Here is an 18381-nt window from a genome sequence, read left to right as displayed (position 1 = left end):
AATCAGAAGTCCTAAAGCACCCCCTCCATAGACTTGTCATGCACTCTTTAACTAGGTGGGATGACTTCTGGTAGAGGACATTGAACTAATCTTCAGAAATGTGAACACAGTCCAGGTAGTTCAATGAAGGTTATACGTATAGCCTTGACTGAGGTCTTCATCTCTCCCTTCCATTTCCTTTCCACATTCTGCCATATTGGACATTGAACTAATCTTCAGAAATGTGAACACAGTCCAGGTAGTTCAATGAAGGTTATACGCATAGCCTTGACTGAGGTCTTCATCTCTCCCTTCCATTTCCTTTCCACATTCTGCCATATTTCTAGCTACAGAATAAGAGTACAAAGAATGCACAATATTAAACCATTAAACTGTAGATGATACTGGGAGTCAAGATGTCCCTGAAACTGTATCTGAACAATTAGAAACTCTGTATAAAGCCAACTAAGTATGAGCTAGATAAAAGGCAAAAACATGGCAATGTAAATACAACAGAAAAATAAGGTAAAAAATAATAAATGGGAAATTGCTCAGAAAAGTAAAAGAATTTGATGTAGAAGAAAACAAATGAACAGAAAATTTCCTATGATCTATATTCTGCAGCACATTTGCACTATAGAATAAGCTAAGAAAATTGAATTAATGCCACAAGAATTCAAAGAGAAAAAAATAAAACAAGCTATCTGAGTGAAAGGAAAAGGGAGATTGTAGACTGGAGGAAAAAAATGAAAGGTCAAACAATGAGATCACATAACTAACTTGAAGCAATTAGAAACAAAAAGGAGCAGAGAATATATGGCTAAAAACTGAAGTTTTGCCAGAAGAAAATGCTGGAGATCATCACAGTGAATGATGACGAAAAAGTCAAGAGAAAAATTCATCATAGAAAAACTAAGATAGATGGAGGACATACAGGATAATTAGATCCTTGAAAGAAAAAAAACTTAAAAAAAAGAAAGAAAAGAAAAACTTGTTTCTTTAACAAAAATATTGTCCAAAGGTATTAAATCAAAAATTTTTCTGGTTATAAATGACTCTGAAGTTCAAAATAACATACTGGGTTCTAAGAAAATTTTATATATTATGCTCAACACTGAGATGTGTATTGATTACGTCACTGAGCTTCAAGGATTAAAATATTCTCCAGGCATGTAGACAACATTTACATCATTTACCACCTATGAGGTACAATACTGGTGGCATACAGTCTCAAGTACAATAAAGCAATATTTGAAAATTCTTCATGAAATAAAGTGTGACAAGAATTATATGCAACCATAATGTAACCCAAATGCAAAGAGCACAAGCAGACATTCCCAAACATTGGTAATATAACACTAGTGAGTTCCTTTTTTAAAAAGGTGCTACCATAAGATCCAAGCATTTAAAAGAGGAAATAAAATTACTCGGAAGTGAAGAAACTGTGATAAAAGACTTGGTGAGAACAGTGACAACATTTAAATATGCAACAAACACATGGTGATTGTACACGTTATAAATATAGAACAAAGTGTGCCTTTGTATTCCCCCAAACCACCCTCAATCTGGATAATTTTCTAGAAGGACCCATAGGACCCAGAAGCTGTTATGTTTATGGTTATGGCTTATTAGAGCAAAAGTTACAGTAAAATCAGCAAAGGGAAAACATACATGGGGTGAAGTCTGAGGAAACCAGGCACGAGTTTCCAAGAATCCTCTCCCAATTGAGTTGCACAGGATATGCCTAGTTCCTCCAGCCACAATGTGTGACAACACATGTAAAGTGATACAAAGCAGGGAAGCAACCATAAAATCCAGGGTTAACATTGGGAGCTGGTCACATAGGTATACAATGCTTGCAAGACTGATTAGTTACTGAAGATCCAGATTCCCAGAGGGAAAGCCTGTGTTCATCATAAATTACATTGTTAGATAAATTATCTAGATCAACTGGTACCATGTGACTCAAAGTTCTAGGCATGCAAAACACTTGTACCACTCAGAGCATTCCAGGAGTTCAATTTGCAGGAGCTGGTGTAGAGCCAGTCGTGAAAACAGCCTCTTCCTGGAAACATGCAGCGTTTGAACAACCCAAATCTTTTGAATCTTTTGAGTTAACCCTCTCCTGTACAACATGTGTTAGAAATAACAAAATAGCAACCAAAATTCATAGATGAATGAGAAAATGTAAGAAAATAATGTTCTCACTTTTCTTAGGAGGGAGATAATATTTTCACTTTTCATAGGAGGAAGGAAGCCTTTTTTTCTGGCACAATAGTGTATTTAATAGCATTCACAGTTAAGGACACACAAATTAAACAATAAGGATACAATTTTCCTCATACCTGATTTACAAAGTGTAGCAGGTTAATAATGTTTAATGTGGTGAATGATGTGGGAAAATAGAAATATTTTGTTGGAATATAAATGTATTCAACCCTTTTAGAGAGCAATTTGGCAACATATATCAAAATTATAAATGTGTATTTCTATGTGTAACAATTTCATTTTCACTGTAAGACTGCTTAAAAATACAAGTACAGTGAACTTAATTATCCCAAACTCTAAGGTCAAATGGGTGTAGAGTCTCTGGTCTGAGCAAAGTATTAAATGCTCTTCACTTTTCCATCCTAGATTATACTTGGTTCCTTCCAAACAAAAGGCTAAACCCTGGCATTACATGTCTTCAGAGATTAAGAAATTCTTCTATGAAAGATAATAATGTCTTAAATTTTAGGAAGGCAGGTTTTACTGGCTAAATTTGAAAGAAGGGTATTCAAATAATAACATCAATCTTTTATATTTTTAATGGTATCTTTTGTAAATTTTAGTGAGTTTTCTTGGGAAATAATACCTCTTGTAAAACAACTTTTTTTCTTTTGTTTACTTCATGTAAAATTAAACTTTAGTTAAAGTACCATATAGAGAAATGTTTTATCTTTTAAAGAGCTTCTATGTATTTATCCTTCTATTTATGTATGCTTAAAAATACCTGGAAATACGCTTCCTCGCTTTTAATGATGGTTATTTATTTTTGGTGTGATTAGTAAAATTAATTTTTTCTTTGTATATGTCTATATCTCTTAGATTTTTAAAACAGTGAATCTATACTTTTTTTTCAAACTCTTAATTTGATTTTTCTTCTGAAAAGGTGGAGGAGACTAAAAGACTAAGGAAATCATTATTCTCCAAGACACATGCTGGAAAGAGTGGCTCTTATTTTTCCGGTAGTTCAAGCATTGTGTAGATAAAAGAATCACACACAGTAATGTAAATACTGTAATTTCTTTCTCCTTAGATTGTTGTTTAAACACAAATCCCTTTCTCTATTTGGGGGAGCCTCTGAATGCCAGTGGGAGTGTAACTTTTTTTCCTCTGGCCAGAAGTTGGAAATGGAGAGAGAAGCCACTGATCATTGAGATTGAAGAATAATCAGGCAATAGGTAAATAATAAGACAATAAGAAAACGGCAGTGCTAAAAAGTGTTTCAAATGTCACAATAATTAAGTGATATTAATTATTTATAGCCTTCTGGAATCAGAAATGGGCCTACTATGCCCAATACAAAAATAACCCACTTAGGGCTAAGAACAATTTTGTGGAGAAAGATATGTGAACTCTTTGTCCTAGCCAAAAATAGAGATACTCTGGGAATGGCTGGGCAAGGAGCTCAGCAGACCCTCTTCCCTGTGAAATAACCATTTAACTGGTAAAAATTATTAGATCATAATCCTCCCCCCCTACACACACACACATTTAAAATCCTTGAAAATTGTTCTAAAAATATACAGCAAGTAGAGAAACATTTATTCAGGAGATCTACTAAATCTCAGTAATGAAAGTGAGAGCCGTGACATGTACACCACAATTTGTTCCCATCTCCTGCCCCAGCCCTGCTCCTTGTTATGGAAGCTTTGTTCCAGGTAGGTGTGGCCAAGAAGACAAGAGCTCCTTCACCTGCCACTTAACTGTCTAGGGCTACAGTTTCACTGCAGGAGCAGCAGGCTGCTGGTGCCTCTCAACTCTCCTCAGTGCCATGTTGTAGAAGCACTATTCCAGGTAGGCACACCCATGAGTATGGGGCACACCCAGCCCTCATTCGTAGGGCAGAAGCTCTTTCCCAGTTGTGACAAGCCAAGAATACTGTGGCTCTAATTGTCTACATCAGCTTGCTTATAGGGCAGAGATTCCATGCCAGGCAGGGTAAGCTGAGAAAAACAGTATACCATTTTCCCCCAGTGCCCACTTATACAATGAGAGCATTACTCAGGGAGAAGTTGGCCACTGTTTGTGTTCCCAGCTGGGGTGCAGTGGTACAGAAGTTCTGTCCAGAAGTAGATGAAACCTATAAGGATGGAGATCTCTACACTCAGCCTGAGATGACTGACTATTTTGCAACAGAGCTCAGAGAATTTAATGGCTAAGGGTTTTTTTTTTTTTTTTTGAAAACAATAAGATCTTTATGGCAAACAATATGAGTAGCAATGAGAAAAATGACAGAATAGACGGAAGTTTAGTAGAGCGAATCAGGGAAAAAGAAAGCCATGGAAGGTCCTCCTGGAATCACACGCATCCCTGGGAGTCTGGAAAGTTGTGCACACTTGCTAGGCTACACCCTCTTGGGAGTAATTAGAGTAGGGCATGGGGCAGATTTGAAAGCATTCTCAAACCACACAAAGATACATCAATAAGGAGAAGAGACTTATTTGCTCAAGGGTCTTAAGCACGACTGCTCAACAAACACTGACTGAACAATAAGCTACTTTTGCCTACGTGCTACCTTGGGAAACCAGAACTGAAAATAAAACCGCATTCATCCTTGGTGGCCTGGAAATCTGTGCTTATTCTCAAGACTGTACCTGCTCAGGGATGACAGAGTGGACAATTTCCAAGTTACTAGTCCCTAAGGAAAAATTGTAAACTTCCTGAAAGCAGTTTCATCATGCATGTCCAACAGATAAAGGGTAAAAATCTGACTAAAAGGGGTTAAGTATAATATTTGACCAATAAGTGGCTTATACTGACCCAGAGGCAACAACTGGGAAGGTGGGCCCAAAGATAAAAATTGGGAAAAATATCTGAGCAGAGACATCAGAGACTTGACTCTGTGGGGAAAATGCAAGTCACACAATTGGCTCAGTCAAGTCACTAAATAAATAAGCACATGAACAAACAAGCCACAAGAAATAGGCCTGATGGTGGTGGGGCCACTATCCAGACTTGCTATTATGTATTATCTAAAATGTCCAGTATTCAACAAAAATTGCAAGATATGAAAGAAACAGGAAAGTGTGACCCATATGCAGGAATAAATTTAGGTAATAGAAAGTGCCTTTGAGGGTGCCCATACATTGGACTTAACAGAAAAAGATTACAAAGTGGCCATTATATATAGGTTCATAGAACTAAGGGAAACTATGCTTAAAGAAAATATGAGCAATCAGATAATGATTCATCAAATAGACAATATTAACAAAGGAATAAAAATTGTATCTACCTACTTACTTACCTCTCTCTAAATGGAAATTTTGGAGTTGAAAAGTATGATAACTTAAGTGAAAAACTTACTAGAGGGGCTCAACAGTAGATTTGAGCTGGCAGAAGAAAGAATCATCAAATTGGAAGGTATATCAGTAGAGATTAAGCAATCTGAATAGAAAAAGAAATAATGAAGATAAATGAATAGAGCCCCAGAGAAATATGGGCACCATTAAGTATACTAACATGTGTGTGGAGGGTACTTTAAAAAGTTGTGGAAAAGAGAATTACAGGCTAATGCAAATCTTTCCATGAACTTTTTGATCTACTCTTGTATAATGGGAGCACCAGAAGGAAAAGAGAGACAGAAAGAGACAGGAACAATGTTTGAAGACTTAATGGCTGAAAACTTTCCAAATTTGATGAAAAATATTAATGTGCACATCCAGGAAGCTCAATGAACTCTAAGTAGGGTAAACACAAAGAGAGTCACATCCAGACTCATAATAGAAGTGTTGAAAGCCAGGCTGGCCCAGTGGCGCACTGGAGAGTGCGCCGCTTGGGAGCGTGGTGGCGCTCCCGCCGAGGGTTTGGATCCCATGTGGAGACTGGTTCCCGCTCACTGGCTGAGCGCAGTGTGGGTGCAACACCGAGGGTTGCGATCCCGTTGCCGGTCAGTAAAAAAGACAAAAAGGGAAAAAAAAGTGTTGAAAGCCAAAGATAAAGAGAAAATCTTGAAAGCAGCAAGAGGGAAAATGACTCATATACAAGGGCACCATAAGATTAACATCTGATATCTCTTCAGAAACAATGGAGGCCAAAGGCAGTGGGATGGCATTTAAAGTCCTGAAAGAAAAATAACTGTCGATTAAGAATTTTATATCCAGCAAAGCTGTCTTTCAAAAATGAAGGTGAAATAAAGACATTCTCAGATAAACAAAAAAGAGAATTCATTACTAGTATATGTATCTTACAAGAACTATTTTTTAAAAGCTTCAGGCTGAAAGGAAGTGACAGCAGACAGGAATTTGAATTTATGTGAAAATAAAACAAAGAGCTTCTATAAAGGTAATTATGTAGGTAATGATAAAAGACAGTGTAGTCACACATTTCTTTTTCTTTCTTTTTTAGCTGATTTAAAAGGCAATGCATAAAACAATATCTCTAAATTGTATTGCTGTGCCTATAACATGTAGAACTGTAATGTATTTGACAATATAGCACAAATAAATGAAGCTATATTGAAAACAAGAAATGACACCAGATGCTAGCTTGAATTCATAGGAAGAAATGAAGACAGACAGAGATGGTAAATAATAAGCTTAATTTAGAAAAAAAATACTGTATAAATATATTTTAGCTCTCCTTTCTTAGCTTCTTAAAAAGACATAAGTTTTTATAAAGAAATCATTATAAAAATGTATTGTTCGGTTTGTAGTATATGTAGACATAATATGAATAATAACACAAAAATAGGAGGAAAGGAAGAGAACTATATAAAGTAAAGTTTCTGTATCTTACTGGAATGAAGTTAGTAAAAAGATAAAATAGATTCTGGTAAATTAAGATGCACATTGTAAGCCCTAGAGCAACCAGAAGAGAGTAGCTAAAAAATATACTTAAAAATCATTAAAGGAATTAAAATAGTATGCTAGAAAATATTCGCTTAAGACAAAGATAAAATAGATTCTGGTAAATTAAGATGCACATTGTAAGCCCTAGAGCAACCAGAAGAAAGTAGCTAAAAAATATACTTAAAAATCATTAAAGGAATTAAAATAGTATGCTAGAAAATATTCGCTTAAGACAAAAAAAAGGAAGTAAAGGAAAAAAAGGACAAAATAAGGGAACTATTTAAGTACATTATGTGGTCATCCCATGAAGTGGTCTCTCAGTACTCAACAATCTGATAGGTTTTATATTAAATAACTTTTCTCTATAGGCTCATTTTACCCCTAAATTTAGGATTCTATTTATAGCACTCCTTGTGTTTGAAATCTTTTAAGCAAATTAATATGAACCCATGGAACAGATTTTGTTTCAGCTAATTTCTATATTAAATTTTCTGCTTCATTACCCTCCCCTTATAAGTATTAAGTTAATAATAGAACATGCTCACAGAGATGCACACAAAGGTACACACTGAAATACACACTTTATTTTGTACCATTAGCTGTTTAACTACATACTCATCTATTTATTCTCTGATACAACCACTATTTACATAAAAATGCATTCATTTATATGTATACCTGTTCTGGACTAAACGTATTCAGAGGGATGAAAACAACCATTCATTTTGTAATGTATGTAAGTTGAAAGTATCAAAACAACCATTTCATGGCTTACTTAATACTGTAATATTTCTTGGAGTGTACATGTGTGTGGTTGTGTATAGAAGGCACATATTAATGATTAATGGTGTTCATAATGACACAAACACACAGAACATTGTGCATGTTCATATAGAACAATATATTATTTAGAAATATATGTATTACCTATGTTTATGTAATATTGTATATATATAAACAATATAAAACTTTAAATAATGGCATGTGTGTATGTACACACAAACACACACACACATACATACACATACACAAGAGCACCACACTGTACCATGAAGCGTAATGTGCTTAGAAACATGCGTGTGCTCTGACATCGCTCTCTGACAATTTGGCAGAATGGTTAAGTATACAGTCATGAAGCAGACTGCCAGCATTCAACTCCCAGCTCTGCCATTTATTAACTGAGCAACCTGGTATCTAGAAAATACAATAATAATATTATCTTCCTCATGGTGTTCTTGAGGATTAAATGACTTCTTAATGCATATAAAGTCCTAGAAAGCACCAGACAAACAGTAAGTGCTCAATACATTTCAGCTATCATTATTGATCTTTTGATTCTGCTCTTCCAGGAGATAAAACAATTTTTTTTCACATCTGGAGCATTTAGATTATGTTTTCCATCTAAAAAGAGATCTTCATAATGTCTTTTATTGTGATGGTGTCTGCAAGTGTTTTATCCTCTTAGAGTTTGTGAATTGTAATGTGCAGTTATTAGCATGTCATAAATTTTGCCTGGGGGATAGTTTTTCCTGGGTATTAGTAGATGCATTTGTATTACTTTTCAGGAATCTTTTGTATGTAATGTAAATAGGGTGGGGTTATGATGATGACACAGAGTGTTTTGGGACCCTTCCATGTTGTCTGCCTGCCCCTGGTCCCTCCCTGTTCCCATTCCTTCTACACATGAGGGCAGGGATGTTTGTTTCTTTTGTTCACTGTGATGTCTTCAACACCTAGAAGAGTGCCTGGTATTCAGTAAGCACAAACAAATGCACTGTAGTACCTTGTAACCTAAAACCATTTACTTACTTCCCAGTATCTACCAAAGTCCAGTGATTTTATTGTAATCTCAAACTACCTTTATGTAACTTCTACTTCTCAAAATGTATGTCTGATGCTTCTGCTAAATTGAATAGTTTGTTATTATCTGAGCACCCCCCTTCTTTTCTTTTATGTCTGTGGAGATGCTGATCTGCCTGTCAAATCTGATACCATCACTTCTTTGATTTCAAACCCCAACCTTCTACCAAGACCATCTCAGACTCTACTTTACTCACCTGCATCCCACAATATCTCTTCTTTGAATGCCACTGGCTTTGTCTGTATATATTTCCTCTGTCATTTAATCATTTTTATGTTGTAGTACAGTGATTTGTGCATGCTTTGTCTCTCTTTAGAACAGGGACCTTGGGCTTGTCTGTTCCAGCTTTGTATTCTGCACACTGCATGTAGGTGGCAACTATTTGACAACAGCAAATATTTAATGAAGACCTACTCAGTGCCAGATTCTGAGCCCATAGGATGGCTAGCTTTATAGGATGTGAGCAATATTCTCTCCCTGTGTTCTCTAAAAATATTTGCCAAATGAAAGATTGAACAAATTAACATGTTGAACATCATAGTGTTATAAAACAGTTCCTGGACTTGGTATCAGATATTCTGGGTCAAAATCCTAGCTGTGTAACTTTGGCATCATAATATCCCCTGCTAAGAGCCTCAGTTTTTTTGGTTTGAAAGTAGGAATAATAGACCCACACTGTAGCATTAAGTGAGGTAACGTATGGGAGGAGGGTCCTAACCAAAGTGCTTGTACTAAAGAAAGTATCAAACAAGAACGAGTTTTCTTCCTTCCTCATAGAAGTGCCATTTGAATAAAAGTAAAATACATTTCTCAAGATTGTCATTAGCTTTTTATTGTTGTTGTTTTAGCTCTGGCTCTATCAATCTTCTTTGAATGGGCCAAGCAAACCCTCACAATGCCTGGCCTCTGGGGGAGTTATGGGTGCCAGCCTGCTGCTGCCCTTTCCTCATTCTGGAGGATCTCTGGAAAACACCAATTTGTCTGCTCTGGTGATTTTAAGCTGCTGCTCTCCTCCTATCCTTCATGAAATACAGGGATTCTAAGCTTTGTTTTATGTATTTTTGTTTTAGCTACAGTACACAGAATTACAATTACTACTATTTGGGGGGGCATTTTCACTTTTGCAAAATGCCTTCACATCCATTACTTAATTTGGTACAAACCTGTGAGCATGTAGAACAGACACCAGTGCCGTCATATGCCATTTGCAAAGAGGGAAACAGAGTCTCAGAGTTTAGGTGGCCTGTCTGTCCAAAGATACGATTTGGTACAAACCTGTGAGCATGTAGAACAGACACCAGTGCCGTCATATGCCATTTGCAAATAGGGAAACAGAGTCTCAGAGTTTAGGTGGCCTGTCTGTCCAAAGATACATAGTTAAAAAGTGCCAACAATGGGTGGTGATCAAAAACGAGTCATCTGCCTGCAAATTTGGCCCCTCTCTACTCAGTCTGGAAGTGAGGGGTATTTAAAAGCACTAACAGCCTTCATGTTAATGATCTCCTGCTTTCTTTTTCGGCAGAGGCCTCCATCCTGAGCTATGATGGCAGCATGTACATGAAGATCATCATGCCCATGGTCATGCACACAGAAGCAGAGGACGTGTCCTTCCGGTTCATGTCCCAGCGAGCTTATGGGCTGCTGGTGGCAACGACCTCCAGGGACTCTGCTGACACCCTGCGTCTGGAGCTGGATGGTGGGCGTGTCAAGCTCATGGTTAACTTAGGTATCGTATGAAGTACCCTCTGCCACTCTGTTTGGGCTTGTCTTCCCTTTCTTTTCTGATTTTCATTGGTTTGATTGAATTCTTTGTTTGTTTCTTGAAAGTTAGCTGCTCACCTCTTGTTTAATAGACTAAGGATAAAACCCAACAGCAACAATCACCTCCTTGTTTCTGCATGAAGTTTTGATGTCAATTTCTGGTTTCTGACAGTGGTGGTTTCTTTACTAGATTATTTGTCTTCTAAGTTTCCTTTCTTGATTTTTTGGAATCGTTTAGCTTTGTGTAAAACACGCTACTTTGGTCCATCTTTTGATCCATCATATTCTCATTAAGTCCAACTCCTCGGTCACCACTCAAAACAGTCAATGCAGAGGACAGAGACAGGGCAGGATATGGAGGCAGAATGGGAGAGTGGGTTGCAGGGAACTAACCTGTGAGTAGGATGAGAAATGCATTGTTTCCAGCTCCATATGGCTATTCAAATGGGGAATTCTGGTGGCCTTGATGACACTGATACCTCCTTATACTTTCTCCTAGTGGGAGGACAAGTCAGATTTTTTCTGTTGTCCTGCTGGAAAGATAATCCCCTAAGTTTAGAGTCTGTGAGATGTGGAAGGAAAATGTGGTTCCTGGTCTGCATGCCTGTTTTCCTTCCTGACATTCTTAACTATCCCTTGGCAGGCTTTTTTTTTTTTTGGTAAAGATTGTTACCTTACAGTTACTCACCGACTACTCTGTTCTCCTCATATAATACATATCTTTTTTACCTTAGAACTGAAAAAAACATAACAACTTCAATTTGTAGCTTTGTTGGGACAGAATATGTCCTTTCACTGAAATGACCTATAACTTGGAGATTCTCCTTTTTATGTCCTTACATTGCTTCCTGCTGTTGATCCTTTTACTGGATTCTAATTGATCTTTTAGGTAGAATGTGGGCCCTCTGGGTTTTTGGAAGGGAAAAAAAAAAGTAACCTCTATTTCCACTGTTCCTACTCAGCAGAAAGTCCATGCCCAGTGTTGACAGGATTAGTAATATAGCTTAGTCCAAACTTTCTAAGCTAAGGGATTTATTTGAGTATACAGAATATATTTGGATACAAGAATGCCTTTTTAAAGATTTCAATGGAATGGCTTATCAGAAAAATGGAAACACACAGTGGGCAAAGGTACCAGATGCAAGACCATATAAAGCCCTAGGTGGCCCGGTGGGATGGTGGGATTTTGAGTCCCTGCCAGGTCAACTGGTGTCAGACAAACTGGTCACACTTGAAAAGTGCTTATACTGCAATCTTCAAATCTCTAGGACTCAGGACTGTTTTGAGCAGTGTCTGATTTAGTCATGTCTTTTTTTTTTCTTCTAGTTTAGCTTTTACGACAATATGCCCTTTTTCTCGTCCAGCCTCATTTGATTTCTACTGTCAGTGTGTCTCTTGGTTTTTCTTTTGTTTGTGTATGTGTGTGTTTAGTTATTTTAGGTTTCGTTTTTCTCTTTTGCTGGACCATTTTTTTTGTGTTCTTGAGTTTCCAACCCTCTTCCCCATCAACCATGGTAAATCAAAAGATGGTATTCAACCCTTCAAAGGCCCAAAGCCTGCGGCCCGCATAGCAAACAGCCTTGAGAACAGAGAGTACTGAGCAGCCTACAGGGACTGGCATACCCCTGTCCCTCCCACCTTCCCTTCCCTGCTCCATCCTCCTTCACCTTAAACAAACCAATGCACGAGTATATTACCTAAAACCAAGAACCAGTAGCTGATGGTACATATTTTGATCCTTTAGAATTAAAATATATAAAAATTATATTTTATTCTCACAGTTTATTTAAAGATTTAAAAGACCTTGTCTTATTTTAATCTCATGATAATTTTGTGAGATAAATCAAGAAAGTGTTTTTATGCTTATTTTTACAGACGTGAAAACATGACTTTACAAAGCTTACATAAAAAGTTGGTAGCAGAGCTGGAACTAGAAGCCGTGTCTCTAAACTGTTAGATCAGCATGGGTTATCTGTTACCTCTACAGCTTAGTGACTTCTAACTGCTGTCGTGATGATCACCTCTGAAACATACACAGAGGGAATTTCCTTTTTCCTTAGTGTCTATTTGGGATACAATGTAGAAGTCAGTCGTTATGGATAAAGCCTTTAGGATTCTCAGCAGAGTGCTGGGAGCCCTTCTTCTATGGCCGAGGCTCTAAGGCAGTGTCATGCAGTTTGATCAATTGCATTTAAATTCTGCAGATGTTCTCTTTCTGGAAACATGGACTATGCATTATTGAAAATGCACAACTCTTAGAAACATTCACCTTTTCTATGCTCAACACAAAACTCATCAATATGGAAAATAGTCATCTCTCCTCATATACTAAAATAAAACAAAAAACTGAAAAGCAAAATAGATCACACACACACAGGCACACACGCACATGCACATGCACATACCTCAAACATCATGCCAAGATTCAGGCAGACTTTTTTCGAGCAGGGAGAGAATTTTGGCTGCTATGGAAATTAGATCTAAAAGGAAATGGCCTTCCCAGGTCAATTCCCCTGACTTGCTTTTTATCAAAAAATATATAATTTCACTTTCAAGGCTACCCCCTCAGAGCTTTTGAAGAAGGGACTGGGGTAGATTTTTCCCCTCAACCCACTTACTCTTTGAGCAAAGTAACAAACTAATTCTTCAACGCTTGACTTAAAATAAACAAACTGCCATCCTGAAATCTCCAAGTCCTCACACTGATTTAAAGGCACCATTCAGTTCCCATGGAACCCAGAAGGATGAGCCCAACACAGCACCTGTCCCTAGGTTCTTATCTAATAATATAATCCTCAGCTACACAGGAACCAAAAAAGAGAACCCCTCATTGCTTGCAGTCCTTGGGTTTGTGCATAGGCCCACTCTTTCTCTCTCCCGCTGTCTTACGCATGCCCATACACCTGTCTTTCTCTCTCTTTAGTACACCAGGAGGGGGCTTTCTCCAGCTTTGGGTTATGGCGGGTGTAACCAATAGCTGAAGCCCCCACCTCCTCCTTGCTCCCTGTCCTCCCTCTTCCCGGTCCTCACCAGGGGCATGGCCTCCTCTGTCTGGTGATCGTACCAATTGCTCCAGGGCTGTTTGCTCCCACTTTTCTGTTGCGGTTGACGACACATGACAAACCTAACCGCACGAAACCAAACCCAGATTTTTCTCAAGAGATGTCTCCTGGGGAACAAATAAGCTTCTGCCTCCTTCCTCAGAATGATTGGGTGTTGTCAATTGGCCGTACCCAGATTTCACATAGGTTCATTCTGCCCTGTGGTTTGCCACTGGTTCCTTTTTCACTTGCTCGCTTAAAGTGGTTTACTTTGGGAAATTCAAGTGGTGGCGTTATTCTTGACAAGTCTTCTGGGGAACAAATAAGCTTCTGCCTCCTTCCTCAGAATGATTGGGTGTTGTCAATTGGCCGTATCCAGATTTCACATAGGTTCATTCTGCCCTGTGGTTTGCCACTGGTTCCTTTTTCACTTGCTCGCTTAAAGTGGTTTACTTTGGGAAATTCCAGTGGTGGCGTTATTCTTGACAAGTCTTCTAAAGACTATTGGGTCAACCTTAAGAAGAACACAGTTGATAACTGTATTTTTTTCCTGTACCTTTCTTCCTTTTTAAAATCATTTGACTTCTACCTTTTAATATCTGACTTCAAACAAATTCTTATTGGAATTCTCACCTTCATAAACCAACCTTGGGTTTAATTGGGCAGCTTGCTAACAATTAACCTGAGACATTTCTCTAACCCAATCCCCTACTAACCCCCACCGACTCTACTCAAGAACTTTAATAGTGTGTGTCCATGAAGCCCAAACAGAGATTGATAGAGTGAGAGATACTGTGCTCTCTGGCACAGAATTCCTTGTCTGGTTACCAGCACTGGACAGTTAGCCACCCTTTTCTTCCCTCTATTTCCCATTTAAAAAAAACTAACACCAAAAGCAAAGAATTTTCTCTCCTCAACATTCAGAATCGCAGAGTGAAATAGGTAGGATGTCAAAGGTGCCCGAGACCTCCTTCTCGTGTGCCTGTGTCGCCTTCTCCCTGAATGCTGTGGGCACTCGATTCAGCCTGAGCATTCAGGCAGGAAGACGGAGATGGGCTTCATGAGTGGGTCAGTCTGGGAGCCTTTGAAAAAATAGCAATCAGAGAGCTCAATCAATTGTGATAACATCATACAACTTCTTTCACCCGACACCCAACCCCACCTCTCTAAAATCTGGGATGGGTGTTTGTGCGGTTAGCCGTTTGCAAGTGGCCATTTTATGACAGGAAATGACCAGGTGGTGTTAACCCTTTCCTTACCTCTAAGGATGATGGCAAGTTTGACTATGCAAATTTCTATAGCATTTGGGGCCCGACTTAGGGAGAGGGTGGAGGGAATTTGTTATCAGAAAAAGAGAAAGGGTTAAATACTGCACTGAGAAACTCATGGACAGATTTTTTTTTAAATCATAGAATGTGTCAGACGTGATATATCTTTAGAATACTAGTGCAAAAATTGTGTTAATGTTATTTTAAAAAATAAATTCTAAGAAAAATAAATTATAGGGGAAAATACAATATATCCTGCATTTAGTGGGGGAATTTTTACCTAATTTTCCAAGTTTAACAAAATTAATATTTCAGAGTCCAGGTGTGAACTACTTTATATCAATGAATACTTTTTTTGGAAAAAAAAAAAGAAACATGTTTGGTGTCTATTGTGGATATATATGTATATCAGTATATATCTCTATACATATGTGTATATATATGTGTGTGTGTGTATATATATATGTATCCAGCTTTACTAAATAATATACTGTACATATACACCCACCCTTAAACTTGTATATACTGTATCTATATAAAATGGCCACATTTCTTGCGTGTGTCTGTCCCCGGAAGGGTGGACTGATTGTTTTGGATGTCTGCAGCTGTTACCTTGAAGGATGCAATTTCATCTTTCATTTATTTTTCCCCATCTAGACTGTATCAGGATAAACTGTAACTCCAGTAAGTTTTCCCTCAAGTTTCATTTTGTTCTTAAAAAAAAGAAAAGAAAAACTGACTTTATTTTGTTTACTGTTTTATGAGCTGTTTTTTATTTGAATTATTTTCTTTTTTTTTGACAATGGAGCTGGGAGGGAGGACCTGGGGTTCATAAGGTGGAGGGCTGGGGTGATGGTAAAGGGCTGACTGTGGCTTGGACTGTGGGTTCTGAACTGGGGCAGGTCCTCTCTTCTTTCCTGGCATTTGCTCTATATGCAGAAAAGGAGGAAAGAGCATGTGGATAATGAAATAACTTGAAAATGAATTGAAATGGTAATTTGTTGTCTTTGGGAAATAACCCTTGAGTGAACAAAAAGTGTTAGAACAACCAGCATGCACTTCTCCACTACCAAAAGCTTCAAATAATAAAAGCAGAAAGTTCATGACCCAGAGGTGGCTGCCAACTCTGTCATTTCTTTCCTCAAATTTACTACTGCAGGGAGATTTTAGCGGGGTTTGCAAACACAGCACTGCTCTTGGTGATAATGCAACGTTTTAACCAAAGACTTGAGACACATTCTGGCCCCGCAGAAGGAAGAACTGCAGTCTATTATCTTCATCTTATCCCATTCAAATATCCTAGCTCTTAAAAAGGGGTCCTAATAAGATACAGGCTCCAAACTACTCACCTGTTTCTTCCTCTGCCTCATAAAGGAACATTAACTGGAGTTGACTAGGAAGGGGAACAGAAAGAGAAATAGGAGAGAGAGGCATGAGGGAAAGAAAGGGGCTCGTTGATAAAAAGAAAAAAGTTTATCCTTATGCTTTGAGTGCTGTAGGATATTATATTAGTTAGACTAATTAATACTAACTGCTATAACAAGTAATCCCCAAGTTTCAGTGGCTCAAGAAAAGAAAAGTTTATTTCTTGTTCAGGCAAAGTCCAGCGCCAATAGGACAGCTCTCCCCATCACCTCTCTTCTAGGAAGTAATTCAGGGATCTAGTATCCTTCCATGAGGTGGTCTACCACCTTGAAGCTCTTGAAGTTGCAGCTGTATCCATAGAAAAGAGAGAGAGCATGGAGGGTTGTGTAGTATGTGTTATTGTCTTGCCTGGAAGTGGCATATATCACTTCTGCTCTTATGTTATTTGCCAGACATGACATCTTAAATGCAAAGAAAGCTGGGAAATATAGTCTTCTAGTGCACCCAGGAAGAGAAAATTGGGTTGTTGATCAGCTAGCATGCATCATTCTCAATATTATTATTATTATTTTTTGGTTCTTTCCTTGCAAGGGTCTTTCCTTGCAAAGGAAACAAAAACAGAGGAAAGAAATAATCCAACTTTTACATTTCACTTAACTTGTTTATTCCATCTTATTAAGTCTTTTACAGGTGCTAGTTTAAACTTCTTTCTTGGTAGGAGATATATTATCAGGATGACAAATTAATAAAGCCCAATTCTACTTTTTTTGAGCAAATGTTCCATATAAATTAACAAAAAAAATTTTTTTTAATCTGCATAAACAACCACTTGCTAAAGTAGAGAGCTTTATACTGGTCTTGGCATCGCTTTCAGTTATTTTAAGCAATGCCTTATTTTGCTGTGTTTAAGCATTTCCAATTAGCCAGAAATTTTTCATGATATCTAGATTATTAAATGCCTAATTGAAGCATTCTTTCTCTCCAAAGCATGAAGTTTCCTTTTTTTTTTTTTTTGAGCAGCTTTATTGAGGTATAATTTCTGTACCACAGAATTCACACATCGTAAGCCTACAATTCAGTGACTTTAATTGAATTTATAGAGTTGCCCAAACATCACCACAATCACATTTTGGAACATTTCAGTCACCCCCCAAATTTCTCTTATACACATTGGCAGTTAATTCCTACTCCTACCGTTAGCCCTACATAGTTACTGGTATGCTTTGTTTCCATAAACTTGCCCTTAGTGGACATTTTACATAAATGGAATCATATAATATGTAGTCATTTGTGTCTGGCTTATTTAAACTAATTTTAATGGTGTTTCTATGGAAAACTTTTTCCTTTCCTGTTGCATTGGTTTTCAGAGGAAATAAAATGGAAATTGATCATGAAAGTGGGAAGTCTCACGTCCATAGTTGCTCTAGCACCTCTGGCTCCAGAGACTTATTGGAGAACAGAGAACTGGGGGAGGTATTTGATCAGGATATCAGGACTTGCTTTTGAGGCTCTATCAACACTTTCTCATGGAGTCATTTCCATGTATTCTGTATGATCAGTCATGGAAAGTCATCATAAGACAAGTTCCAGGATTCTGCCTCCTGGGAAGACAGCAACACAGATGCCAGCAGTTTCTATAAACATGATAAAATATTTTCTATTCAGAACCACCAAAATTAGCATTGAGAGGAAAAATACGTCTGCAAAGAAATGTTCCCAAATTTGATCATGGTATAGAAAGAGTGTAACTGATTTTAATTCAATATTTAATTAGGTAAAGGGTCAAGATTAGATTTTGGAAATCATTTTGAGTTCTCATGATAAACCTTCAACATGCTAAGACAGTTAATTTTGTTGAGGACATCAGAGGAATAATACAGTACCCACTAGTTGAACAGTGATTAACTAAAAAATAAAACATGGGTCCTTTAAACTAATCTAAGACCTTTAGTGCTGAAGTATGTAAACATGTATCTAGGATTAAGTAGTAGAGTCACAAAGAAAATGTGGTACATTTTACTGAAGTCAGTGTTAATTGTCGATTTGGAGTAAAA

General features: G+C 37.6%; 1 protein-coding gene across 1 annotated transcript in view; it reads left to right on the top strand.

Annotated features, from left to right (window-relative positions):
* Positions 1-17527, top strand: part of LOC103598112 (neurexin-3) — a 173713-nt gene extending 156186 nt beyond the window's left edge. Inside the window, exons 6-8 of the mRNA XM_008582053.1 lie at positions 10415-10618; positions 15620-15646; positions 17505-17527. Of these exons, the coding sequence (XP_008580275.1) occupies positions 10415-10618; positions 15620-15646; positions 17505-17527 (254 nt within the window). The remainder of the gene's footprint in view (positions 1-10414; positions 10619-15619; positions 15647-17504) is intronic.
* Positions 17528-18381: the final 854 nt, after the last annotated feature.

The sequence above is a fragment of the Galeopterus variegatus genome, unplaced genomic scaffold (assembly GCF_000696425.1).
Source record: "Galeopterus variegatus unplaced genomic scaffold, G_variegatus-3.0.2 Scaffold2507, whole genome shotgun sequence".
In the NCBI taxonomy this organism is placed as follows: domain Eukaryota; kingdom Metazoa; phylum Chordata; class Mammalia; order Dermoptera; family Cynocephalidae; genus Galeopterus; species Galeopterus variegatus.
Note: the sequence above shows the minus strand (reverse complement) of the source record. Positions and strands in the feature narration are given on the sequence as shown.